The sequence below is a fragment of the Brienomyrus brachyistius genome, unplaced genomic scaffold, assembly GCF_023856365.1.
Source record: "Brienomyrus brachyistius isolate T26 unplaced genomic scaffold, BBRACH_0.4 scaffold27, whole genome shotgun sequence".
Classification (NCBI taxonomy): domain Eukaryota; kingdom Metazoa; phylum Chordata; class Actinopteri; order Osteoglossiformes; family Mormyridae; genus Brienomyrus; species Brienomyrus brachyistius.
This window is the reverse complement of record NW_026042306.1, coordinates 5,056,640-5,084,011: the sequence shown is the minus strand read 5'-3', so window position 1 is coordinate 5,084,011 and position 27,372 is coordinate 5,056,640. Positions and strand designations below refer to the sequence as shown.

The following is a 27,372-nucleotide window of genomic DNA, read 5'->3' as shown; positions in this document are numbered from 1 at the left end:
GCTAACTAAGAACAAAGGCACAAGTAAAAAAACAATGATCACAACATACAACATTTTTCCCATGTTGACCATCTACTTTGGAATTTAGGTTCCAACTTTGTCAAATAATACAGGTATATTACTTTATTAACTTGTACTTGCAGAGTGAACTGAACGTTACGTAATGCACATGTGTACCACAATAGCACCAGTCAACACTGGTCATTGTCCTACATTACTGCACACTAACCACCTTTGCAGCGAACACAGTGAATGTGAGATACCTAATGATCTTTTTCATTGAACTACAGCTTGAATGAGCTAAATAGAATCCCTACTCATTGCTTGAAATGGCTTCATAATAATTTTTTTTTTTTTTGTGACCAAATTTTTATTAGAGAGTTTTATAACAAAGAACAAAATGGAACAAAACAGAACATACTCCACCCCCACCCCACCCCCAATACACCCTGAGACAGCAGTTCAAATATAAAGAAACAAAAAACCAATAAAGGTCACCGGCACACTCAGCCACGGAGAGCACAGATAAAAATTGAGGATAAAAGAAATAACACACTTATACCACTGAAAAATGTTAGAATTAGGAAAGTAAAAATCAAAACAAAAAACAAGGAATATGGCCTCAGGACATGACCTGCAACCAATCTTTGACCAGCTGCACGTCATGGACCCAGCTCTGGATTGTAGAACCAGACGAGTTGTTAATCCGGGCTGCAGAGAGTTCCAGCAGAAGCAGATCAAGAAAGGTGGACTTCCAGACAGAAGGAATGGCACGATCAGGAGACTTCCAACGAGAGGCTAATAACAACTTGGCCGCTAAGGAGGCAGACATCAGAAGCCTCTGCTGGAAGCGAGAGAGAGAGAGAGAAGAGAAGTCCAGGAGAAGAAGGACCATGGGAGACAGGGGGATGGGAGAGGAAAGAACTGAAGAGAGAGATCTGGCCACGTAATCCCAAAGAGCAGCCACTGGAGGACAGTCCCAGAACATATGGAGAAAGGTACCAGGGACCTGGAGGGGACAAAGATGACACAAGGGGTCAGGCTCTAAGCCCATGAGATGGCGTTTCCTGGGAGTGGGGTATAATCTGTGAACAAACTTAAATTGTGTTTGCTGGTGATTGGGATTTTTAGAACAATTTTTAATATTATGAAAAATAACACTCCAAGATAAGACGGGGGTGGGAGAGAGCTCCCCCTGCCAGACAGCAATTATGGGGAGAGGTTTATGAGAGGATTTGCGGAGGAGGGAATAGAGACTGGACACGGGCTTAGAAACAGGAGAAAGGGACAGAGCAAATCTGCACAGCGGGTGAAACGGAAGAGGTGAGGAAAAGGAGATATTACAGGCCCTAAGCATGGACCTCAGCTGGAGGTAGAAAAAATATGAAGAAGAGGGAAGATTAAATGTGACCTTAAGAGACTGGAACAATTTGAGACCCGAGCTATCAAAAATATCACCCAGGGTGGAGATACCTGACTGAGACCACGGCGAGGAAGAGATGGGGCGGCCTCCAATGTTCAGGACAGGATTATGGAGCAACGGAACACTGGGGTGCCATTTTGGGAAGGGGCCCAACAATTTCTCAACCCTTCTCCATGTGCGAAGGGCCTGACAGATAATCGGACCGACTGAGGCAGAGATGGATTTGAATTTAACAGGGAGGAAAGGGAGCGAGGCTAGACGATGGGGGAGAACATATTCTGCTTCGATAGGAAGCCAGGCAGGGGGATGCTGGGGAGGACTGATCCAGCTCCAAACTGGCCTTAGAGTAAAAGCAAGGTGGTAAATTTCGAAGTCCGGTAGAGAGACGCCTCCATCCAACCGGTCACGGATTAGGGTAGAGTGTCTGACGGAGGGTCTCTTGCCATCCCAAAGAAAAGTAGAAATAGTAGACTTAACTGAGGCCCAGTACCCAGGTGGAGGGGAGAGGGGAAGCATGGAACTCATAAAATTAATTCTAGGGAGCACGTTCATCTTAATAACAGCCAGCCTAGCCCGAAATGAGAGGGGAAGAGAAGACCACGAGGAGATCGAGGCTTTAATGCCCTCGAGAGTGCGGCGGAAGCCAGCAGCTGTGAGCTCTGAAACTGATGGGTAAATGTCCAACCCCAGGTATCTGAAAGACCCTGCCTGAGGAATAGAAGGAGGAAGTGAAGAGGAGCGGCAGGCAGGATTCAACGGAAGGAGAGAGGATTTTGCCCAGTTAATCCTATAGCCAGACAGGGATTCGTATGACTGAAACAGGCTAAGGACATGAGGGAGATCCACAGGAGCATTGCCGAGGTAAAGAAGCAGATCATCAGCATATAAAGAAACTGTCTGAGGGACACCTTTCACTAGGATGGGGGAAATAACATCTGAGTGAGGGAGAGCGGCAGCCAGAGGCTCCAACGACAGATTAAAGAGTAGGGGGGAGAGGGGACAGCCCTGCCTGGCCCCCTGAAGAAGCCGAAAAGGAGGAGAAATGTTGGCATTAGTCAAAAGGACAGAAGAGGGGGAGGAGTAAAGGGTCTGGACTAGGTTGGTAAAATAAGAGCCAAAACCCATTCTATGCAGGACCCTCCACAAAAAAGACCAATTCATCCTATCGAAAGCCTTCTCTGCGTCTAAAGAGAGAAGGGTGGCAGGGAAGGGAAAGGAAGGAGCAGTGTGAAGTACATGGAGGAGGCGACGGATGTTGTCGGCCGCGTGACGGGATTTAATAAAACCAGTTTGGTCTGGGTGAATCAATTTGGAAATCACCGCCTGCAGTCGACGGGCAAGCACCTTGGCAAGCAGTTTGATGTCTGAATTCATAAGGGACAACGGGCGATAGCTGGAGCAATCTGTAGGGTCCTTACCTTGTTTGAGCAACAAAGTCATCAAGGACTGATTAAGAGAAGGATGGAGATGGGAGGCAGAAATGGCAGAATTCAGCATGTGGAAGAGCGGAATAGAGAGCTGCTTCCAGAAGGCAGAAAGGAGTTCCGGAGGGAGGCCATCGGGCCCTGGAGACTTCCCAGGGCTCATGGAGTCCAGAGCCTCTTTAAGTTCTGACATTGAAAGGGGAGCCTCGAGCATAGAGGCTTCTGGGCCTGAGAGACAAGGAAGTGGTACAGAGTCAAGAAACGAATCAGGGTCAGAGGGTGGAAAGACAGTGGGAGGGGAGAATAGATCTGAGTAAAATTGAAAAAAGCTACTGTTAATTTCCTGTGGGTCAGTGGTGAGAGCTCCGTCCTTGGTTCTAACAGAAGAAATTGAGGAGAAAGAGTCACATTGCCGGAGCCTGAGAGCCAACAACTTACTGGGCCTAGCACCTGAGACATAATATCGTGACCTAGTGCGATGAACCATAAACTCAGCGCGGTGTGACAGAAGGACATTTAGCTCCGCCCTGGTGTTTAAAATGAGGGTCTCATGATCCGGATCAACCACTACAGGACGAGCACTCTCTAAGTGAGCTAGCCGCCTTTCGAGATCACAGATCTTCCGGTGACGTTCGCGATCCAGGCCACTGGCAAAAGCAACTGTGGCATCGCGGAGAAAGCCCTTTATTGCCATCCAGCAGTAGACTGGGTCATCAGTTGAGCCTGTATTAATTGAAATAAATTCTTCAAGTCTAGGAGTCAGATAGGCTATATATTTAGAGTTTTGAAGCAAAGAAGTGTTGAGCCTCCATCTTGGGGCCCGAGGAGAAAGAGTAGGTACAGCTAAGTGGAGGAGAGCACACTTGTGGTCAGACAAAGAGGAAGAAATCAGAGAAGCATTAGAAACAGCAGAGGCAAGAGAGCGAGAAACAAAGATATAGTCTATGCGAGACTGGGATTTGAAGCGAGGTGAGAAGAAGGAAAATTCTCTGGCGGAGGGGTTAATTAGGCGGAATGAATCGACCAAATTCAAGTCTTCCACGAATTTACACAGGGAACGTGTGGAGGGAGGCACCCGGCTACCCACGAGAGAGGGAGATTTATCAAGGACAGGGTTGTGGACAGCGTTAGCATCAGTTCCAATAACAAGGTCAAATTCCTGAAATTTAAGAAGGTGGTCAGAAAGATCCCGAAAGAATGAGGCGCGTGGGGGAGTGGGAGCGTATGCGGCAACAAAGCAGACCTTCCTACCCCCCAGGTCAGAGAGGGCGTAACAGTACCTGCCGTCAGCATCCCCCCCAGAGTTAAGAATATGAATCTGAAGGGACCGCTTGACCAATATGGCTACTCCACATCTACGTGAGGAAGCTGATGAAGTGGAGATAACCCTGTAGAACCTGGAGGCCGCCCGCAGTGCATCTCGCTGGAGTAGGTGGGTCTCAATTAAAAAGGCAAGGTCGACGTGCTGCCTCTTCAAAAAATCTGTCACACTGGACCGTTTTTTGGGGGTATTCAGGGCCCTAACATTCCAGGAAGCTATATTTATATTGGCCATGATCAAAACAAAACAGACAGTAAGATGTAAACAAGGAAAAAAAAACAAGTTAACAAAATCTCAATATGCCAGACATGAACCAGAAGCTGAATGTGCCGGTCGATGAACCGTGACTTCAAGAAGTAAGTCTCAGGGAAAATCCCCTTCCCACCCCCCCAAGCAGACACAAAAATCCCCCAGACCCATGCTCCGGACAAGCAACGCAGCAGTAACATAGAAGACATTAAAAAACTAATCGGGACTGCGGCCAGGTCCAGAACAACCACCCTCCCGCCCCCTCCGACCGAAGTCAGAAACTGCGCGCACGTGGCGCCCGAAGCTAAGCCGCAAAACAGACTAACTCCGCGCACACGTCCCCCAGCCCATTCTGAGTAACAGAGACACAAATAAAACAGACCCCGTGCCACTGCTGCTGCCCCGTGTACAGAACAGGAAAAACGGCAAATGGGAGTAGTCAGGCAATAGCACTAAAGCAGACATCCAATTAATAAACTAATAGAAGCAGGCGAAAAGTGCAGAGTAAAACAAAAACAAAAACATCCCATAACAAAACAATATACAGGACCCACAGCGATCGCAGAAAAATTAAAATAAATGTAAAAATAAATGAATAATAATAATATATAAAAAAGAAAACGGCAAACCCAAAGGGGAGCGAAATAATTATACGGGAAGAGTCCCAAGAGACTGAAAATGATCCATGGCGGTATTCACGTCCTCCGGAGTAGCGGACATGACCTGCTGGCTTCCAAAAGACAGCTTCAGGCGCGCAGGGAAAATCAGGAAAGGAGAAAGACCCAACTCCTTCGCTCTCCGGATCGGTGCGTTCATCGCCTTCCTGGCTGCAGCCGTCTTGGCGCTAAAGTCTTGAAAGAAGAAAATTCTCCCACCTTCAAAACTGAGGTCCTGGACTTTGCGGGCTTCACGTACCACAGCCTGCCGGTCACGGAAGTCCATGAAGTGCATGAGGATGGGAGGCGGACGAGAAGAGGTATCGGACCGGCCATGCAGCCTGTGGGCATGGTCAATGGCTGGCTGGAAATTAGGGAGATGGGGGAAAATAGCTGGCCAGAGGCTGTTAAGAAAAGACCGCATATCGCCCCCTTCGCGCCCTAGTTTAATCCCAACTACTTTAAGATTAAGGCGACAGCTGCGGTCCTCAATCTCAGTGATTTTAACATCCAGGGAAAGTAGGCCCTTATTAAAATCAGCCAGCTCCCTGGAGTGTCGATCGGTCACAGACTTCACAGAGGCGACTTCTTTTTGTATAGATTTAAAGTCCGCCCTCAGCGAGTTCAGGTCAGCGCGGAGCTCCGAATGGTGTTGCTGGAGCGTGCCATTTAAGGAGTTCACCTGTTCGGAAACGAAGTTCTTCATTTCCTCAAGAAAAGGTGCCAGGAGAGGGGAAAGGGCCTCTTCAGAAGCGCCGCCATCAGAGCGGGGAACTTTCTTCTCCGGACTGGGAAGAACTGGGCGAGGTCTGCGCTGATTAGCAGCCATCAGGAAAAATAAAAGAATGAGCGCCGAATTCGTATAGAATTGCGAACGGGTAAGTGGCAAGGGGACTGACTAAAGGGCAAATAGGTGGATGGGACGCGCGGACGAGCAGAGTTAGGCAGCCATTAGCGACGAGCGTCACGTGACCTCTCAACACACATCACTTGTGAACCATCTTTCCTAGATATACATTTGTGGGGGTAACAATGAAGCTCAGACCACTTCCACTGCGGAGTGCTATGATCCACTCACGGGCGATTGGACCTTGATCGCTCCCATGCGCACTCGCCGACGTGGCCTTGGAGTAGCGGCATATCAGGGAAACATCTATGCGGTGAGTGATTCCTTTCTTGTACTCTGAAACAAAGGAGTCAAATCTCAAGATTTATCTGAGACTCATTTTTTGTCACTGCTGCTGTGTCACAGATTGTAATGCGCTTAAATCAAACAAAAGAATTCAGTGGATGAAATGACCTGCTGGGAAGGCCCATCTCAATACACATATGCTCCCTGCATATCTGGGTTTTAAACAAATACGCTTAGTAAAACTTAGTAAAGCTTAGATTTTTTATTATAGTTATATTCTGTAGTTCCAGACACAATTGCTCTGTTTGTTGTTTTTTTCAGTGTCTGAATACAAGTATTATTTTTAGTACTAATAAAAATAATAATAAAAGCAAAACATATGAACATAAGTATTTCACTGAATTGTACATGTTTTCTGTTGGCCAAATCCACTTTTTTCACTGCAGTTACGTTGACATGTATGTTGAACACAAATTAGTTATAAGCTTGTGTCCTATATAGACAATGGGAGGTTCTGTGCAGCCTGCTATTATAGGGCGATAATTCCTTAAGAGTTCCTGACTTCGAGAAAGCTGATATTTACTTATCCGTTTGGTACCCGAGTGATCACTTACCATTGGTGTCTCCCAGGTGGGCGGTACCAACGGGGCTCATCCAGTGCGGAGTATGGAGGTTTATGACCCTGCAATTAACCAGTGGCACGCTGCGTCTAGCATGAAACAACAAAGGAGCTATTTCGGCATCGCAGTGGTGGACGGCTTGCTGTTTGCAATGGGAGGCTCCGGTGGGTTCAAAGTCACTGCAAAGGTGGAATGCTACAATGCAGAGAAAGGCAGCTGGTTCCGTACGCAGGACATGATTACGCCCAAGAGGAACTTCAGCTGCTGCACAGTGCCCCCCTGCATCGTACAGTACGCTGCACCTCGCCCACCTGCCCCCATCTGCCTGCCTGGTGGGTAACCAGGTTACGCATCTGCCGGTGTGGCTAGCATCACTGGACTTAATCAACAGAAACAGTGGACACTAACAAGAATCAGAAACATTCACCAAAATAAGGAAAATGCCTCTTGAATAATGGACTGAGGGAACAGAACTTAGACCTTACAGTGGAGTCAGAGCATAGAGGTTAAGGCACTAGAACAGCTATCAAAATGCAATTATGGCAAGACAACTGCTTTCCTTTGTTATCGGATGCTGTAATGGTTTGCTCCTGTTGTGTAACATGCCACTTGTTTGCATGCATTTGTTAATTGCCTTGTTCTCTCCAACCATTTCTCTGTCTTAGAGCATCTGCCAAATGAATAATACACAGAGCACAACTATAGCAGAGCTCAGCTGGGACCTCCTGCATGCTTTTACAGCAAGCAATGAGTGTGCTCTTCTAGAACAGATTTAATATCTGGCTACGGTTGTTGGGGACACATGTGTTAGATATGTGAAATGCTTTATTCATACAAATAAAGCCCTTATATTTGTATTTTTATCACATGTGTTATCACATTAATTTTATGAGTAGTATCTTCATAGAATTTGTGCCGTGTGTGTGGTGTTCTCCATATTAATTCATATCTCAATTAAACATTATAACCAGGATGCAGCCAAAGCCCCAAAAATAAATTCTGAATATCAGTCATTTAACAAAAACAATACAGAACAATGTTTTTCAACCTGATCCACAGGAACCCCCAGTCCATCCACGTTTTTGCTCCTTGCCAGACAGCTGTTGCTGGGAGAGAGCAAAAACATGGACTGTCTGAGTGTCCACAAGAAACACTGATAAAACATAATATATATGCAGACCGAATGTCTATGGCACCCCCTAAAGGAGCATCATATGCGTAAAGAACTGCTTAAGGTTTCATGCCACAGCACCCTCCAGAGCATGAAAGCCAGCTTCTGCTTCTGGTTCCAGCACTTAGCCAATCTACTGACCCTTCATCACCGATTGCTGAGTTGGAAACATTCAGGTGGATCAGCTGACCTGCATGCTTGCATCCAATCAGAAGCAGCAAATTTCCCTCCATTTTCCCCTTCTTTTTCTCTTATCAGCTTACAGTTATATTTCCTGTTGCTCATCTCAGTTTGTCCTAGTCAATTAATATTCTCTCATTTGTTAAGTGCTACTATTTATTGTCTTTCTGTGAGTTAAACTGAAGGTTACTTTCCCCTATAGACCGTCTCTTCCTGCTATCAGGCAATCATAGGCCAGTGGGACAGGAGGGAGGGTTCTACCCTTTTTCACTCAGGGTGACTGGAATTTTCCAAACAAACGGGCAGTTTCAGAATCCCCCATTTGTTGCGGTCTCCAGAAAAGTGTTACATATGAACCATGTGGTACAGTCTGATTAGACGAAAGCATCCCATAGAGCTGTTTCTGATCTAAATGAACAAATTCTGAATTATGACTCTTGAGCTTTGTTGATTTTAGAGTTTTCTGCCATCTGGAGTAGAAAAAAAAACACACATTTATCTCAGAATTCTGACTTATTAAGTCGAAATTCTGATTTTTTTTCCCTCACAATTCTTACTTTATTTCTCATTATTCTGAGTACTTCTCTAACAACCAGCAATTAGTCGGAGACATCACTTCTGCTCCAGCTTTAATGGTTCAGTGAGATTTGCATACAGCAGCAGACAGGAGCGAAGGCTACAATGGCTGTATCTGCTCTGTCCAGGCATTTTATTATTTCCAGTTGTGTGTGTGAATGGCAGCCTACATCGGAACTTGCAATTAATTATCCTGTAAATGTTAAGCTGGTTTGCAATGAAAATGGGCAATAGAACTTCTCTCTTGCCTAATAAGTTGTGGTACAAGCATATCTAACGTTAATGCTTCGTGCATTAGACCAGGGGCGCTGTAAAGGGGGGGTAAACGATGACGATTCTCGGGGCCCATGACTGAGAGGGGGCCCAGAGAAGCCCCCAATAAACTGTGTGGGGGGCCCTGTCAAGATTCCTTTCATGGGACCCAAAATCCTTAGCAGCGCCCCTGCATTAGACATATATAATATGATGTCTACCGTTAATGTAATAACTGCCAATAATGTGCTAATTTTCCCCCTTAATATAATAAAGGCTGATACAGTAATAACTTACCAATATCATACTAACATATTTGAATCAAAAACGTATCACATTATTACATTATAGGCTTTATTACACAAAAAAAATAAACCGGAAAATTGTTATTAGCAGTTATATTAACAGTAGTTTATAGTAGCTGCTATTAACAGCAGTGATTAGCTGCTACAGACCCTAACAATCACACAATTTCTTTTGACTGCTTATGATTTTTTGCACACTACTGTACACACACACACACACATATATGTACATATTCATATGGTTGATTGCCCACAAAACTCAACTGTGATTAATCAGCCAGTTCTCCAGACCAAAGAACAGTGAAAACCATTCTAACTTAACCTACAAGAAGCAATTCCAGAACACAAAGAAGAAGATGTGCTAGATGTCTTTATGGGGACTCTGCATTCATGTCTATGGGCAAAACCCTAATCCCAACTATGAAAACGTTATCCCGTACCCAGCCCCAACCCACAGTCGTTGCTGTTGTAGTTCTCTCCTACCATTTATATTGTCACAATGAACTATATCCTAAGATGTACAAGTAAAAAGTTTGTATATAGTATAGCATGAAAAATAATAAGAAGAAGAAAACTCAGCCAGAGTGGAATTGTTTTATATAAACACTCGTGCGCTCTTGCGTTGTGTACACCCAAAATGGCGATTCCACAATAAACTGCGGCTATATCGAGTGTGATGTTAGCTGCAAAAGACGCAAGCAGATCCCAACTTCACTTTGCTACACGTGCATTGTAAAAGCAGGGCCACAAACAAAACAACACCTACGTCTCTGTACTCGATTCAAACGGAAAATGTCGCCAAATCCATTCACCATTTCACTATGTGCTAGCTAGTCATGGCGCGAGCATTAGCTGCGGACGCGAACAGCTTCAGCTTATCTTCCCACAATTCAGCTCGACTGTTTAAACTTCAGCCAAAGACAACATTCTGTGTTAAGTGAGAATTCTAACGATAAATAATAATTACTTACATCGTTTAATGGGCGCCCTCGGAATATCTGTCCTGCCACTACTCCCATCCACTTCTAGCTTAACTCGTCCATCTGTGTGGGTGCGCAAGAACGATGGGTGCCGTGAAGCTGCAGGAAAACAAACTTAAAAACCTGCACGAAAATATATTAAACGTGGAGGAGTTAGTCGGCAGAAGTGAGGAATTACAAAAAATAAAATAAAAAACGATTTCTCAAGAAAAGATCATAAAACAGGAAAATGGTCAATAGCTCATGGAGTGATATTGCACACTGTACCTTGATTAACATAACTGCTCTATAATACATAATCGATTATATTCAATAGCGTTCAGGATTTGGGTGAAGTGTACACAGCACAATAATCATTGTGATAATTCCACACTTGCTGCAATTTGTTTTCATGACCGTATTGGGGATATATGCGGTCCGATAAATACGTCCGCCTTGTGCTAAATGTTGACCAAAACAGACGGACCGCCCAGCCCAATTTTCAAGGACTATTCTTGTTCCAAATAATTGCCACAACGGGCCGACCAGATTTAGCCCATAAAATAATGTCCTGTGGACATTTGTTGCTCAATGACTTATGTCTAAAGTGGAAACTAGGGAATAAGATGCGAACTTAAACCTCGTTCCTGACAGACATGTAAAGGACCTTTTTTGTTTTTCATTTTTAGAAACGTAGCGGAGGAGAAAAAATATGAAAACATTTATTTATTTATTTATTTTATTTCGGGAATTCGTGATTTGACTATTCTTACATAGTACAAAACTTAAATTCTAAGATAAGCACGGTATACATTTTCCAAAAGTGATGTTAAAAACATTTCACTTGTTCTTCTTGTACAGCTGATTGTGCGTAGAATATACCCACCCCCCCCCCCCGGCCCCCAATCCATTTCGAGTCTCAAATATAGATTTAAAAATAAACATTATGGTATCTTAGGAAACTGTGATGCAAAGTGCGGTTTTTGCGTCTTAGAACGTATGTACACGTCATTTCGAGTGATATAAAAAGGAGAGAGAGACGAGATATCCACATTTTTGAATTATGATGGCACACGACATGGAGCGAGTACTGATGTCCCCGGCGTTCGAAGTGTTTAACAAGCTTCGGCTGGCAGGACAGCTTTGTGACGTGGTCCTCATCACCGACGGTGTTCAATTCAACGCCCATAGAGTAATTCTGTGTGGCTGTAGCTCCTACTTCCAGTAAGTAGCTGTGACCCATATATGAAGATGCGAAAACAGCAAGGAGTCAGTTTTTATCTCTCGTTAGCAATGACTTCTCCTTGGCAATAAGGCTCTAGGATGACAGAAAGTTTATATTAATATACATTATATTAAATTATATTAATGTAGGTCAGTGCTGATCATGAAATATTTCTGATAAGTGATAAGGGGGAGCTACTGTTGGAAAAATAAGAATTAAAGCCCCAGGCCCCTAGTTCTTAAATGCCTATGAGATCATCTGTAGCAGGGGGTCCTTATCTCTGCTTAATTTCCATTTGGGGGTCCCTGGTTCAGAAGATTTAGAAAACCCCTTATTTAACTTTGCCTGCAAAACCGATATTTATTAGATGAGTCACTTCTGGATTGTGTTTCAGGGCTCTGGTCGCCAGTGACTGGAATGATTCAGGAAAGCGGGAGTACCAACTCCCAGGCATTTCCCCAGAAACACTGAGGCAGGTCATAGAGTATGCCTACACATACTCTGTGGTCATCACAGCTGAGAATGTGGAGAACCTCCTGGTAGCTGCTGATTATCTCAGTGTCTTGGGCATCGTGCAGCGCTGCTGTGATTTCCTGCATGAGCAGCTCTGCCTCAACAACTGCATTGGCCTTCTTAAAATCGCCGATGTCTACTGCGTAAACGAGCTGCACCAGTCTGCATTCAACTTAATCTTGAAAAACTTCAAGGAGGTTGCCATCAGCTCAAATGAGTTCCCAGAACTAAGTCTTGAACAACTTTCTGACATCATCGAGCAGGATGAGCTTAATGTCAGAGAAGAGGATGTGGTGTTTGAGGCCATCCTCCGGTGGATCGAGCACGAGCCTGCCACCCGAGAGGCCCACATTTCAGTCCTATTGGCCAAGGTGAGTATAGTTATACTATGTTCTCATTGACTTGTGTATATAACAATAGAATGCTCATTGAGTGAAGTCCTTATTACTGTAGCTAAAGACTGAACCTCCATTTCCATGTCCCATAAGTGTACAACCAAGGCTTCCAGGTATTACACCTAGGAGGAGAGTGTAACAAATAATGGAAAACAAAACACTCAGATGTCTTACATTAAACAAGTGTTAGCTGACACATCTGAGACTTTCAAAGTAAATGGCTTCAGCTAAAGAAATAAAAATTTGCACTTACTGCTGTATCCTTAATGTTAGGAATTGCTCATCTCCAGAGATTCACAGAAAGCACTAAGGAACTCATGGGAATTCTCTCATTCTCTCATTGTTTCCTGTGTAGATTCGGATGGCTCGTATGGATCCGGAATACTTCATGAAAATCGTCAAAGCCAACGATCTAGTGAAGGCCAATGTGGCGTGCAGGCCAATCATCACTAATGTACTGAAGGTCATCTATGATCTTCATGATGAACGTCCACGATCTGATTTTGAGAACCCACTGATCCGCCCGCGCTTGCCCTCTGACATTTTGCTGGCTGTTGGTGGATGGAACATGCGCACGACAAACTGGATTGAAGCCTATGACACCCGGGCCGACCGCTGGGTGGATATAACACAGGGGCAGGAGACTCGCCAGTCCGGCCATGGCAGTGTGTGTTTAAATGGCTTCATGTATTGTTTTGGGGGTTATGATGGCCATAATTTCACCGATGCTGTGCTCAGATTTGACCCCGTCGCACGGACATGGCAGCACATGGCCCCTATGCACTGGCGCCGCTGTTGTGTCAGTGTGGCCGTAAGTAACGGCTTCATCTATGTGATGGGTGGCCGTTTAGACGTGTCGCCTCTGAATATTGTAGAGCGATATGACCCAAATGCCAATGAGTGGACCATCATCCAGCCCATGCATGAGGAGCGACAGGATGCCAGTGCCACCACCCTGAATGGAAAGGTAGGTTAATAGGAGGGCGTCTGCCTGTGGTTACCATCATTTTCCCCTTGAAATTGATTATGTTACATACTCAGTAGCTCGCTTTGTCTTCAAATGGTTGATTTCAATCCATAATTGTTTATTCAGTAAACGTCAGTGTTTAGATAAAACATAAATGACCTTGCATTGTCGCTCTGCATTAGTGGCACATTGGGCAGTGCTGTGGTGTCCAGCTCTGTGTTTTTGCAATTTTGCCCACAGCCCAAGACTTGTGAGATACAATAACTGGTGTTAACGTAGGAGCTTTACCCAATTCCAGTCCTGGGGGGTCAGAATCCTAAACAATTTGCAGATTTCCCTATTCAAACAAACCTAGTGAACTTAATTAGCTGATTAAGCTGCGGTTCACAAGGGAAATGATCACAACTAACTGTAAATTCCCTACCAATGCCCATGTGCTTCCTGTGGTAGGCTCCAGGTTCACCACCACCCTGTACTGAATAGACTTTTATGGAAGGTGGATGGATTAAACATCCATTAGCTAAATGTACATTTACGCTTTTTAGATCTCCATCTCCAATCATGTACAGCATAACACACATCACTTGTGAACCATCTTTCCTAGATATACATTTGTGGGGGTAGCAATGGAGCTCAGACCACTTCCACTGCGGAGTGCTATGATCCACTCACGGGCGAATGGACCTTGATCGCTCCCATGCGCACTCGCCGACGTGGCCTTGGAGTAGCGGCATATCAGGGAAACATCTATGCGGTGAGTGATTCCTTTCTTGTACTCTGAAACAAAGGAGTCAAATCTCAAGATTTATCTGAGACTCATATTTTTTGTCGCTGCTGCTGTGTCACAGATTGTAATGCGCTTAAAACAAACAAAAGAATTCAGTGGATGAAATGACCTGCTGGGAAGGCCCATCTCAATACACATATGCTCCCTGCATATCTGGGTTATAAACGAATACGCTTAGTAAAGCTTAGATTTTTGATTACAGTTATATTCTGTAGTTCCAGACGTAATTGCTCTGTTTGTTTTTTTTTTCAGTGTCTGACTACAAGTATTATTTTTAGTACTAATAAAAATAATAATAAAAGCAAAATATATGATCATAAGAAGTATTTTTTTGATGGTTGACAGTTTTCGCTGAATTGTACAGGTTTTCTGTTGCCCAAATTCCCTTTTTTTCACTGCAGTTATGTTGACATGTATGTTGAACACAAATTAGTTATAAGCTTGTGTCCTATATAGACAATGGGAGGTTCTGTGCAGCCTGCTATTATAGGGCGATAATTCCTTAAGAGTTCCTGACTTCGAGAAAGCTGATATTTACTTATCTGTTTGGTACCCGAGTGATCACTTACCATTGGTGTCTCGCAGGTGGGCGGTACCAACGGGGCTCATCCAGTGCGGACTATGGAGGTCTATGACCCTGCAATTAACCAGTGGCACGCTGGGCCTCCCATGAGACAACAAAGAAGCTATTTCGGCATCGCAGTGGTGGACGGCTTGCTGTTTGCGATGGGAGGCTCCGATGGCTTCAACGTAACTGCAAAAGTGGAATGTTTCAATGCAGTGAAAGGCAGCTGGTGCCGTGCGCAGGAAATGATTGCACCTAAGAGGAGCTTCAGCTGCTGCACAGTGCCTGCGCACCCCCGCTTCGTACAGTACGCTGCACCTCGCCCACCTGCCCCCATCTGCCTGCCTGGTGGGTAACCAGCTTATCATGTCTAACGTTAATGCTTCGTACATTAGACCTATATAACATGTGCCCTTGAGAGGTAAAGTGGGCTATCCCACAAAAACAAAGTTTTGAGAAAATGAGCTCCAAAGTTGAATTAAAAAAAAAAAAAATCAGTGTGTCTATACCCTACAATTGATATGTATCATAGGTAGCACAGATCTCAGTATATTTAAAAGATAGATAGACCCTCAATAATTAATATTGGACAGTCATTTTTGACTGACATGTGGGATAGCCCACTTTACCTCTCAAGGGCACATATGATACCTACCGTTAATGTAATAACTGCCAATAATGTGCTAATTTTCCCCCTTAATGTAATAAAGGCTGATACAATAATATCTTGCCAATACCATACTAACATATTTGAATCAAAAACACACCACATTACTACATTATATACTTTATTACACAAAAAACGGGAAAATTGTTATGTTATTAGCAGTTATATTAACAGTAGTTTAGCTGCTACAGACAGCAGCTATTAGCTGCTATTAACAGCAGTGATTAGCTGCTACAAACCGTAACAATCGTGACATCACACAATTTCTTTTGACTGCTTATGATTTTTTGCACACTACTGTACACACACACACACATATATATGTACATATGTATATGGTTGATTGTCCACAAAAATCAACTGTGATTAATCAGCCTGATCTCCAGACCAAAGAACTGTGAAAACCATTCTAACTTAACCTACAAGAAGCAATTCCTGAACACAAAGAAGAAGATGTGCTACGGCCCTGCTACACACACACACACACACACACATATAAGGTATCTGTATCTTTGTGGGGACTCCATACTGAGTTCCAACCCACAACACAATTAATCAGTGAGGAAATTCATAGTATTATCTCTTGTTATGTTATTTTTTTAAATTATTTATAATGTATTTAAAAGCCTATGGCAAACAGTAAGTTAATGAATTGAAATTACAGGTAACCACGTGCTCAACAAGTGGTTGGCAGGGAACAAGGGAAACGCTACAGACTGACAACAGGGGAGGACAAGAAAGACTGACAACACGTGGGACGAGATGACCAATGACACCTACTGGCCAAACAGGGAAGGGACACAGAATGGGACAGTTAAATAACACTGGGATTCCCTGAAGGGTTTGGCATTCCCTGAAGCCAAGCTGTTAATTATTGTACTCCACGCCACCTCTGGTGATTGAATTGCAATGCAATGATTATGTTGTTCTATAATCTTATTGAATAAGTGTTATAAGTTGTTAGAAGTTATTTTTGTATTCTTTTATACTTCATTTTTAACAGTGTGATTTTTGACCTGACAGCTTTGTTTGGCAGTAAAAAGCTTTAAGGGGGCAGTTTAATGGCTCTATACACAGCAATATGTATAATGGCCAAAGTGTTCTTATTGAACATGCTTAATTTATTTTTGTATACAACGTTTAAATAAATGTCTTATTTGGAGAACAAAGGCTGGAAAAATGTTATTTGTTGTCTGAAAACCAAAATAATTTTGAGAGCTTTGTACAATTTGTTAGCAGAATTACCTTATAGACCTAATACACTTTTGAATGCAATATAATTCTCCATGGCAGTAACCCAGCTGACTGGTGGAGCAAGTTCATTTTGTCTCTGCAAGACCTCAAAGTGAATTTGAAGATCATTGTCTCCACAAAGACTATGAAGATTTTCAGGAGATACATGGAATCCACAGTTTCTTCCATTAAACCTAGAGTGCAATCCAACAAAATGTTTCAATAACAATATTTACATTTCAAAAAGTGGCTTCTGGTTTGTCAGGTGGGCAGTGTGCATTCCATACCTACTTGTAGTCATCTAGTTCTTTTTGCAGGACACCCAGAAAGCTGAATACTGTAGCAGCAAACATTTCTGTTGGTAACAGCCATTAAAGAGATTCCTCCGTCCAAAATTGCCCCCTAGTGGTGGAATATTGCAACGCAAATAATGGAGATTTCACTTCACTGTATTTTACAGCTAACGAAAATGTAATGTGTGTGTGTATACATTTTTTGTTTCATACATTTAAATGTACATTTTTTATATAACAAACAACATTACTTTATAGTTGTTTAAAAGGCAGAAACTTCAATGTACACGAAGTCACCAATAAATTACATCTATTTATCCAACATGTTATATAATATACATACTGTGTTTGAAAACTTTTCAGTTTTACGATTTCAGGACAGATCAGCCACTCTATTAGGAACATTACGCTTTTTGGTTGCGGGTGTTAGCTTTGCTGCTGCTATTACAGTTTTTACCCATTGCTTGAACACTATAGACACATGCTTAAACCAAAGTAACGTAACTTGAAGTTGTTGTTACTATACCTTAAACAAAGTGCAACCATACCTTAAATAAAAGTTCTGGTTAGCACTTTAGTTGCAATTCTGCAACACACTCACTCCTTTCTACAACACACTTACTCCTGCACACTACACACTATGTCATACATAAGACACTTCATTCAAAAATGAAATCTCAGGGTACCAGTGGGAAAACACATCTATTCAAAATACAAAACACATTGGGCAATTGAAAATACTTAGACACACACCTGAAAATGCTTACTTACAAAATGGAACACCAATCAGCCAGCTACAAATACACCTCACTTAAGCCATTTTGAGAAGTTTGGAAGCAGGGAGAGCTAGAGGCAGAGGTAGAGGAAGAGGAAGACAGGCAGAGAGAGAGAGGAGGAAGTGGTCGAAGAGGCTATGCAAGGACCATTATTTCTGATGACATAAGAGCAACTTTGGTGGACCATGTCATAAACCATGGCCTGGCTGTGAGGGAAGCTGGGCAGAGAGTCCACCCTAATCTAAGCCGTTTCACAGTTTCATCCATAATAAGGACATTCCGACTGGAAAACAGGTATGTCTTCAACTCTCTACTCTACTCAGACTGTATCTAGAGTATTTACAATACTGTACCATATCACATTGCCGTATCACATGTACTGTATTTCAGGGTGACTAATGCAAAAATAATAATACAAAAGTAGTAGTTTTGTGAAACATACGATGATAACGTGTTGAGATGTTTCAGTACTGTGTATGGTATACACAGTAAAGCACATACAGTACTGTAAAAAAGAAGCAAACCGATAACAATTTGTGGTTGCATTTTTCTACTGAATGGCTAAAAGACCTACTGGGGGTGGACGGCAGCACCTGTTCACACAACAGCAGGAACTTGCCATTGTGAACCTAGTGAGAGCAAACAATGCAATCCGTGTCCACCAGCTACAACAACAAATACTTGAAGATAGGCAGGTATTCAACAACATAAATCGAGTAAGCATTACCACTATCAGACGCATCCTGGTAAAGCACAACATGACCATGAAGCAACTGTACAGGGTCCCAATTGAGAGGAACAGTGTCAGGGTCAAAGGACTTCGACATGAATATGTACAGGTAAGTGTAACAGTCCTTTACATTTACAATACAGAATGGGTGCAGTCCAGTAACAGCTGAATATGTACCATTTGATCAGTACCACATAGACATATTCGGAAAGCTACACAGGTACCTGTGTGGTGGGGTGGGGCGGTTCTGTATGTGTAGTAGTGTAGTTGTGTGTTTTGAGTAATGCCATCTACAATATGTATTTTTTGTTGCAGAGAATCTTGGACGTGAATGGAGCTGCTCAGCCTCATGAATTTATTTACGTTGACGAGGCTGGATTCAACCTTAGCAAAAGTAGACGACGTAGCTACTGCACCATCATTCCAAACTGGGTCCATATAATGCGCAACACATAATCACATTTCTAGATGCACTTCATGATGCAGTTGTACAGGACAGACCAGGTTTGTTGTTGTCTGGGATAATGTCAGTTTCCATCGGGCTGCTATCATCCGGAACTGGTTCACCAACCATGATCAATTTGAAGTTGTGTATTTGCCCCCTTACTCGCCATTTCTCAACCCTATAGAAGAGTTTTTTTCCGCTTGGAGATGGCGCGTATATGACCGCCAACCACATGCCCGCACGCCTCTTCTGCAGGCAATGGAACAGGCCTGCGGAGACATTGAGGTAAGGTCAATCCATGGATGGATTCGGCACACAAGGGGATATTTTCCCTGATGCTTAGCAAGAGCAGACATTGCTTGTGATGTTGATGAGATTCTGTGGCCAGACCCCAACAGACGGCAGGATCCATAAGTCCACTTATGCACAATTGTGTTTTTCTGTGTTTACAGTAGTGTATTATTTGTTTTATTGTTGCTTTAACTGAATTTACTGTAAAGTACACGACTGTAATGTACAGTATTTAGTATTTCATTTTTTGGGGGTTGTGAAAACGTGCCTTCTGTGGAACTGAATAAAAACAGTGCAAACAAAAGCCTGCCGTGTTTTATATAAAGTAGACTAGTGTGTTGCTGCTGATTTGTAAGTGTATTCATATGATGCAAGTGGGTTTCATTTTGTCATTAGAGCGACATTTTGACAAAGGATTGTTAGGTTTTGATAGCAGAGTTTCAATTTGACATAGATGTGAATGGTTTATTTCCCAGTGTCGTGTCTTATTTTCTTGTGTGTGGAGTTTTGACATGATGAGCCAAGTTTTGCAAAACGTGTTCAAGCAACGGGCAAAAACTGTAATAATAGAAAAAGGTTTTTGAATTTTACATCATGATAAATGAGAACTATGTGTGATTACTAATTACTGTTGACTAATTTCCTGTCTGGACTTTTCCCCCCTCATTGTTAAAAGTCGTTATATGTCAGGGTGCCAGTCAGTGGCACAGACACGTTGGCCAGCTGGTCTATTCATTCAGAACCAGTCCATCAATTAGAGAATTCAGCACCACGGACAGAGATCTGTGCTACTATGACGCCAGGTCCTTTCATTGGCTCTATATATTTTTCTAGAAATAACTAAATGGCTCTTTTGTAGAAATATCTATCCAGAGACTTGGTTCCTGTACGAAGAGAATATTTTATTTTTATTCAGGCTATAAAATTACAGAAAATCAGCTATGCATGTGATCTCCCCTTTACTCCTTAAGCAGGGCACACGCACATCAACAAGTACCAATGCAGCAAATGCAGATGAACAATTTCTCACAGCTTCAGAAGAAGTCAGATTACTATGTAATTCAGAGATTGTCCAAGACTTCTGCTAGAACATTTTCTACATTTGAGCCTAATTTCAAAATAAATGGCACCTGGGTGTATTAAAAAAAGGTATCCTGGACAAACCTTTATACACGGACATTAATAACAAGGGATCCTTACTTGTCAGGTGTGACTTGGGAATATAAGCACACCAATGATGTCACTGAAATTTAAAAAACGAAAATTAACTCTGTGGAGATGTGCGTATGTCAGCAGCCCGAAAACAGCACCATCTAATGATTGAACATCTGTATTTTGATCTCCTGCAGTGTTCAATCAACACCACAAGGGGGTGCTGAAATAACATATGAATCAATTGTGATATGGTACAGTACAGTGGGTAACACAAAGCCCTGATGTAAATTTTTATAATCACTTTAAGGCTGCAGAAACAAATGATGAAAATTAGCGCTAATAAGTAGCTCCTGAGTTAGGTATAAAAGTCCTGGACTGGCCCTGCTGTCCATAATTATTAAACCGAGAGCTGATAGGTGAGATTCCAGTAGTTTTGAGAACGGAGTTGTTGTTGTTGTTGTTCGAAAAGCTTTAGCAGGAGCTCATCTCACTGGTGTTTCCTGAGAAACAGAGGCAAAGGGGCTAAGGTCATGTCTGAGGGAATGGCTTCATCAGCAACTGTGGACTAAAGGGCATATATCTTGCTTTTAGATGTTAGGTGACACAGCCAGCAGCCTGCAGCAATGGAAATGTCCATTAAAGTCATGAACAAGCAGTATTTCCCAAAAATAAACAACATGGTGAGAAGAGCCCAGTGGTCTACTGTATATGGGGGGTTTTCCTGGTGTAGTCACATGATCACACATCCTTCACCCTTTTATCAAAGCAAGGATTCAGTCTCAAGTCATGTTAATATTGTGGTAGTTAAATGTTGTAATCAATATAAATAATAGTTAGGGTTGTGGTACTACAGGAAGACAACATTTTATGAGATTTCAGGCTTAGGCACTAACTCCAGTCTCTAGCTTTTGGAACAACAAAATTTCCCTGCTAAGCTGTTGAGTGCGTGATGATTACAGAGGCTGAACGTGCTCCCTGCTCTGGGGAAGGACCTCCATCATGTGGGAGCCTGAGCTGGTCCTGCCTCCACACCTCTCCCCTGTGCTGCCATTAACACTCATCAATTATTAATGTCAGTCCTGTGATAGATGGCTTGTTTGTTCTGCTGCTGAGCAAACAGGGCTTCCCTGTGGAGATGAGCTGCCTTGTGACAGTGCGGGACCCCACAGATCTCAGCCTGGGCCTAGTCAGTGCTGAGGCCTTCTGAACAACAGGCCTGATTGCAGCCTTAGTCTGGCCTAATGGAAAAACCACATACACTCCAGTACTTGCACTTGCAATACTAACTGTGAATGCAGTCACTAACACCTGTTAACATGCCTCGACTTGTATCTGTGCCTCTCTTATTTTACAAAAATGCCTGTGTGTGACTCAACTGCAGGGAGCACAGCAGCTAATATATGGATCAGTACCTCAGAGCTTGCAGGTTATACTTCTGGGAAGCGCTGGTGAATTGCAGTGGAATTTACCATGTGCTATCTGGCCTAAGGAGCTTATACTACAGTGGGATATTCCGCTTGCATAATACCTGCAGATATGAGTTATACAGGTAACAGTACAGATTCACTGAACTGTAGACAAACTGCAGGTTATATTAGCTGATGTGCTTTGGTCATTCAAATCATCATCTATCTGAGTCACCCTGGATCTGCTGGGAGTGTAAGCGGCAGTATTACTGTCACGTCATGGGTTTGTGTTTACAGGTTTGTTTAATTTATGTACTGAAACTTCCCTGGGACCCCGACTGGATAAATGGTTAAAAGATCGATTGGCTGATAGAATCTTAGCTGATTATACTATGATTAGATTTTTCAGCAAGTACAAACATGCACACGGAATTTTACTTGGTACAAAAGGTGTGGATATAAGGACACACTGGCATGGCTCTATATACATGAACTGACTAGAGGGTAAAATATGTAAGACAGTACTGAGTAACAAGCATAATGTGAAGGTGCCATAGAGCGAAACTAATGCCTCAGTGCCAAGTCTTTGGAACTAAATGAGGAGCATCTGGTTGAATCTTCTTATCCAGGCCACAAACAGCATAGTGTTTCAATGCCTGGAAGAAGTTCTGGTCCCTCAAACCATAGATCAATGGGCTCAGGCATCGTGGAGCTATCATGAAGACAACAAAATTGACAATGCGGATTTTGGCGTAGATCACCACGCTGATCTGTAACACAGCCATCTCCACGAAAGGCGTAAGTAGCTGTATGAGGCAAAGGAGAAGCTGGATGGCATGGAGAGCCACTGTCCTCGTACCTTTGGCGCTTGACTTGCTGTTGTCACCAGAGGCAGACCGGGCAGCTGCAGCCACCTTGACGTATGTGAAGGCGATGACCATGGACATGAGCAAGAAATAGAATTTGAACACAGCAATTTGGAGGTACTTCTGCCACTCAATCACAATCAGTGCATCCATGGAGCACAAGACTCTCATGCTGAGCTGCTTAACTGAGACTGAGGCTGTGCAAGAAAAGATGATGACGAGGGCAGGTACACAGCCCAGCCCCCAAATGAGGAGCAGGCCCACCACTCTAATCCTCGGCGTGGAGATGGCAGCGTGCCTTAGGGGCTTACACACAGCCACATAGCGCTCCAGGCACATGGCCACCAAGGTCAGAGGCGTGCAGAAATCCAACCAGGTCATCATCAGGTTGAGCACTATACAGACCTCAAAGGGGATCACCACACCATAGTGCATAAACAGCACAGCCAGGTTTGTCGTCACCATCACCGAGGAATCCACAAAGAGCATGTGGGCAAAAAGGATATAGCGGGTATCAGTGCGAAAGGCCTCCTTCATGAAGAAGGTGAAGATCATGAGGCCGTTGATGTATAAGAAGATGCCCACCAGCACCTGAATGATTATCACATCGAGCATGAAACGCTTTGGAGGGACAGTATCTGATGATTTGCTGCCATTGGTTATTCCTGTCATATTGTCTGCCATTTTGAGTTTCCTGGGAACAAAGAGAAGGGGAAAATGAGCAGATGGTTTTCCTTTATTATTTTTGGTAAACACTGTTATCACTAGGCTGTAAGATTTAAAACGGCCCCTGAAATCTATTGAACAGCCTGAGTAACATGATCATTTTCCTGCTTATTTTATGAATATGTCATATACATAGGTACTGAAATGATTCCCAAAAGCCTTGGAAAATCATTGTCCACTGTATTGACATCCACGACATATCCTGAGGAACAGGAGAGCATTCTGGAAACGGGCAGAGTGTGCCTTTACGCTCCATGTGCTGCCTGAAGTAACCCTCAGTACCTCTCTTATGAGCTGAGTCCCTAGGAGACTCTGCCTTTCTATATAGCTGCTACATTGAACTATGATTCACACAACATCCCAAACCTGCACGTTTGTTGAGTCGTGATTCCAAGAATTTCAGTACTATTCCCTGCTTTTCCCTGTCAGAATATCAGGGTCATTTTTTTGGATACGTCTGCTTTCTGCATTGTGCAATTTAAGTATCAAAACATTCCATGTAACAAATTTCACTGATTTTTTTACGTTTATGTTTGAGGTCATAAGTATGTCAAGGCCTCCTACAACTGAAAAGTGATATCATCCGAAAATCAATCTGGCTGTTATAAAAGTGTTAATCTATTATGAATAAAGTATACAAAGTTATCAGACAGTCTGATTGGCTAATATTAGCTACATGAGAAGAGAACATTGTAAGACCATAAAAGTATTAGTCAGTGTTTTGATTTTAGGTACTCAGTCAGATCAAAATTCCCTCTCCTGAATCACGAACGTTACATTACCTTTTATGCGCTTTGAAGTGTCCTCAGTAAACAATACTGGTAAGAAACAGTTATTCTGGCCAAACCTTTATACACAGACACCAATGACAAGGGATCCTTACTTCTCAGGTGTAATCCTGGGAATAGAAGCACACCAATGATGTCACTGAAAATCAAAAACAAGAAATGGACTCTCTGGAGATGAGTGTATATCAGCAGCTTGAAAACATCGCCATCTAGTGATTAAACATCTGCATTTTGTTCTCCAGCATTTTGATCAACCAACACCATAGGGTACAGTTCTCCAATAGGCCTTTGGCCCCAGATTTCATCATCATGCTTTGTAACTCACACTTGTTGGGATTATTGTGTACTGTCAGTCATGGGCAGCAGGAATTGCTAAACAATGCAGTGGTGAAGTGTCATGGTTTGGTGAATACTGGTGATTTGCAGAGAAAAGATTTAATAGTCAGTGAGCGAAAGGTGTTTAAATCTGGTGAAGATTATGGGAGCTATAGGTGTCTAACAGACAACAGAACTACACAGGTAACCCTAAAGGAAACACATGAGTTGACTGAAAATAAGAACTTTCATAAAGGTGTAGCTCATGAGTTATGTATAGAAGTCCTGGACCGGCTCTGCTGTCCAGGATTTACATGGCTATAGATCCATCTATTTTCTGTCCGCTTATCCTGTCTGGGGTCACAGGGGGTCAGGAGCCTTGTGGCCCATAGGAGGGAACGACCCAAGATGGTGTACCAACTCATCAGAGGACACATTCACAGAACAGTCACACTTATGGGTAGTTTGGTAACCCCAACTCACCTTAACATATATTTAGGCTGTGAAGGACAAGTCAAAAGCAAATGACATGGTTGAGCGGTAGGTTCTGGGTCGTATATGGTGGGAAATACATTTTCCTGGTATCATTTAGGCCCAGTCAGCCACTTTTAGGGCAAAGCAAATGCCAATAGTTACAAGGTCATTCTGAATGATCATCTGTGTCACAGTGAAGTGTGGAATATTCCAGGTGGCGAAGTCCCCAGCCACAGGGCACAACTGTGACTTAATGTGTCCATAAGCACAATACAAGCCCCCTGCCATGACTATCAGAGTCACTTTATTGCAATCAGATAAATAAAGGACACAGCAACACTACCTCAGACAATGTTTTTTCATCGTTTTTCCCGTAACACCAGATGATGGAAGAATGATGTAACATCCCTCCAACAGAGTTTCATACGCCTCTACTGATTGCTTTTGATAGTTCAGATGGGCTTTTTACTTTGGCATTACATGTATTTGTCTCCCATAACCACTCAAATATATACAGTCATGGCCGAAATTATTGGCACCCCCGGAATGTTTCCAGAAAATTCACCATTTCTCCAAGAAAATTGTTACAATTAGAAATATTTCGGTATACACATGTTTATTTCATTTATGTGTATTGGAACAACATCAAAAAAACAGAGAAAAAAGCCAAATTTGACATCATTTCACACAGAATTCCAAAAATAGGCCAGACAAAATTATTGGCACTTAAATTGGGCAAAATCGATGGCAAGTCATTTTATTTCAAGCATATGATGCTCATTTGAACGGACCTGTGGCAAGAAACAGGTGCTGGCAATATAGCAAACACTCCTGACACCAGTTAAAATGGAGAAAAGTTGACTCAACCTTTCTGTTGTGTGTCTGTGTGCCACACTAAGCATGGAGAACAGAGAGAAGAGCAGAGAATTGTCTGAGGACTTGAGAACAAAAATTGTGGAAAAATATCAACAATCTCAAGGCTACAAGTCGATCTCCAGAGATCTTCATGTTCCTCTGTCCACTGTGCACAACATAGTCAAGAAGTTCACAAGACATGGCACTGTAGCTAATCTCCCTGGACGTGGACGGAAGAGAAAGATTGATAAAAGACTGCAATGAAGGATAGTCCGAATGGTGGATAAACAGCCACAATCAACTTCTAAACAAATTCAAGCTGTTCTGCAGACTCAGGGTGAAACAGTGTCAGGTCGATCTATCCATCGACATCTGAACAAAAAGAAACACGATGGCAGGAGACCCAGAAGGACACAGAAACATAAAAAAGCCAGACTGGAGTTTTCCAAAATGTACTTGAGGAAGCCAAAATCCTTCTGGGAGAACGTCTTGTGGACAGATGAGACCAAAGTAGAGCTGTTTGGTAAAGCTCATCATTCTACTGTTTACAGAAAACGAAATGAGGCCTTTTGAAGAAAAGAACACGATGTACTGGAGAGTTCTGAAGTGGCCAGCAATGAGTCCGGATCTAAATCTGATTGAACACTTATGGAGAGATCTCAGAATTGCTTTTGGGAGAAGGCAGCCTTCATATCTGAGAGACCTTGAGCAGTTTGCAAAAGAAGAGTGGTCAAAAATTCCAGGTGAGGGGTGTAACAAGCTTGTTGATGGCTATAGGAAGCGATTGATTTCAGTTATTTTTTACAAAGGACGCGCAACCAAATATTAAGCTGAGGCTGCCAATAATTTTGTCCGGACCAGTTTTTGAGATTTGTCTGAAATGATATCAAATTTGGCTTATTTTCTATGTTTTTTTGTTGTTGTTCCAATGCATATAAAGGAAATAAACATGTGTATACCAAAACATTTATAATTTTAACAATTATCTGGGAGAAATGGTGCATTTTCTGGAAAAATTCCAGGAGTGCCGATAATTTGTTGTAGTCAATATAAATAATAGTTAGGGTTGTGGTACTACAGGAAGACAACATTTTATGAGATTTCAGGCTTAGGCACTAACTCCAGTCTCTAGTTAGTGGAACAGCAGAATTTCCCTGCTGAGCTGTCGAGTGCGTGATGATTACAGAGGCTGAACGTGCTCCCTGCTCTGGGGAAGGACCTCCATCATGTGGGAGCCTGAGCTGGTCCTGCCTCCACACCTCTCCCCTGTGCTGCCATTAACACTCATCAATTATTAATGTCAGTCCTGTGATGGACGGCTTGTTTGTTCTGCTGCTGAGCGAACAGGGCTTCCCTGTGGAGATGAGCTGCCTTGTGACAGTGCCGGACCCCACAGCTCTCTGCCTGGGCCTAGTCAGTGCTGAGGCCTTCTGAACAACAGGCCTGATTGCAGCCTTAATGTGACCTAATGAAAACACCACATACACTCTGCTGCCTGCACATGCAGTGCTGAAGAAGTAATAACTGTGAATACAGTGGGCAACACCTGTTAACATGCTTCGAGTTGTATCTTTGCCTTTCTAATTTCATGAAAATTCCTGTGTGTGACTCAGCTGCAGGGAGCACAGCAGC

General features: G+C 43.0%; 5 protein-coding genes across 11 annotated transcripts in view; 4 read left to right on the top strand and 1 right to left on the bottom strand.

Moving 5' to 3' along the window:
• Nucleotides 1-24,138, bottom strand: part of LOC125721044 (odorant receptor 131-2-like) — a 65,040-nt gene extending 40,902 nt beyond the window's left edge. The window contains exons 1-3 of one of the 2 annotated variants that reach the window (XM_048996982.1): nt 24,091-24,138; nt 22,576-23,276; nt 20,126-20,810 (exon numbers count right to left, since the gene is read on the bottom strand). In XM_048996982.1, coding sequence (XP_048852939.1) covers nt 20,782-20,810; nt 22,576-23,266 — 720 coding nt within the window. In that variant the 5' untranslated portion in view covers nt 23,267-23,276; nt 24,091-24,138 and the 3' untranslated portion in view covers nt 20,126-20,781. Of the gene's footprint in view, nt 1-20,125; nt 20,811-22,575; nt 23,277-24,090 lie in introns of those variants that run through there. The other variant, XM_048996983.1, reaches the window with a different exon arrangement.
• The window catches only part of LOC125721033 (kelch-like protein 10), a 125,469-nt gene that overhangs the window by 77,984 nt on the left and 20,113 nt on the right, over nt 1-27,372 (top strand). The window lies entirely within an intron of this gene.
• LOC125721037 (odorant receptor 131-2-like) overlaps nt 1-27,372 on the top strand; it is a 69,113-nt gene that overhangs the window by 30,388 nt on the left and 11,353 nt on the right. The window lies entirely within an intron of this gene.
• LOC125721038 (odorant receptor 131-2-like) overlaps nt 1-27,372 on the top strand; it is a 38,874-nt gene that overhangs the window by 3,688 nt on the left and 7,814 nt on the right. The gene's annotated exons all lie outside the window — the stretch shown is intronic.
• LOC125721042 (kelch-like protein 10) overlaps nt 12,016-27,372 on the top strand; it is a 45,660-nt gene continuing 30,303 nt past the window's right edge. The window contains exon 1 of the mRNA XM_048996980.1: nt 12,016-12,377. The gene's annotated coding sequence lies outside the window, so the exon portion shown is untranslated. The remainder of the gene's footprint in view (nt 12,378-27,372) is intronic.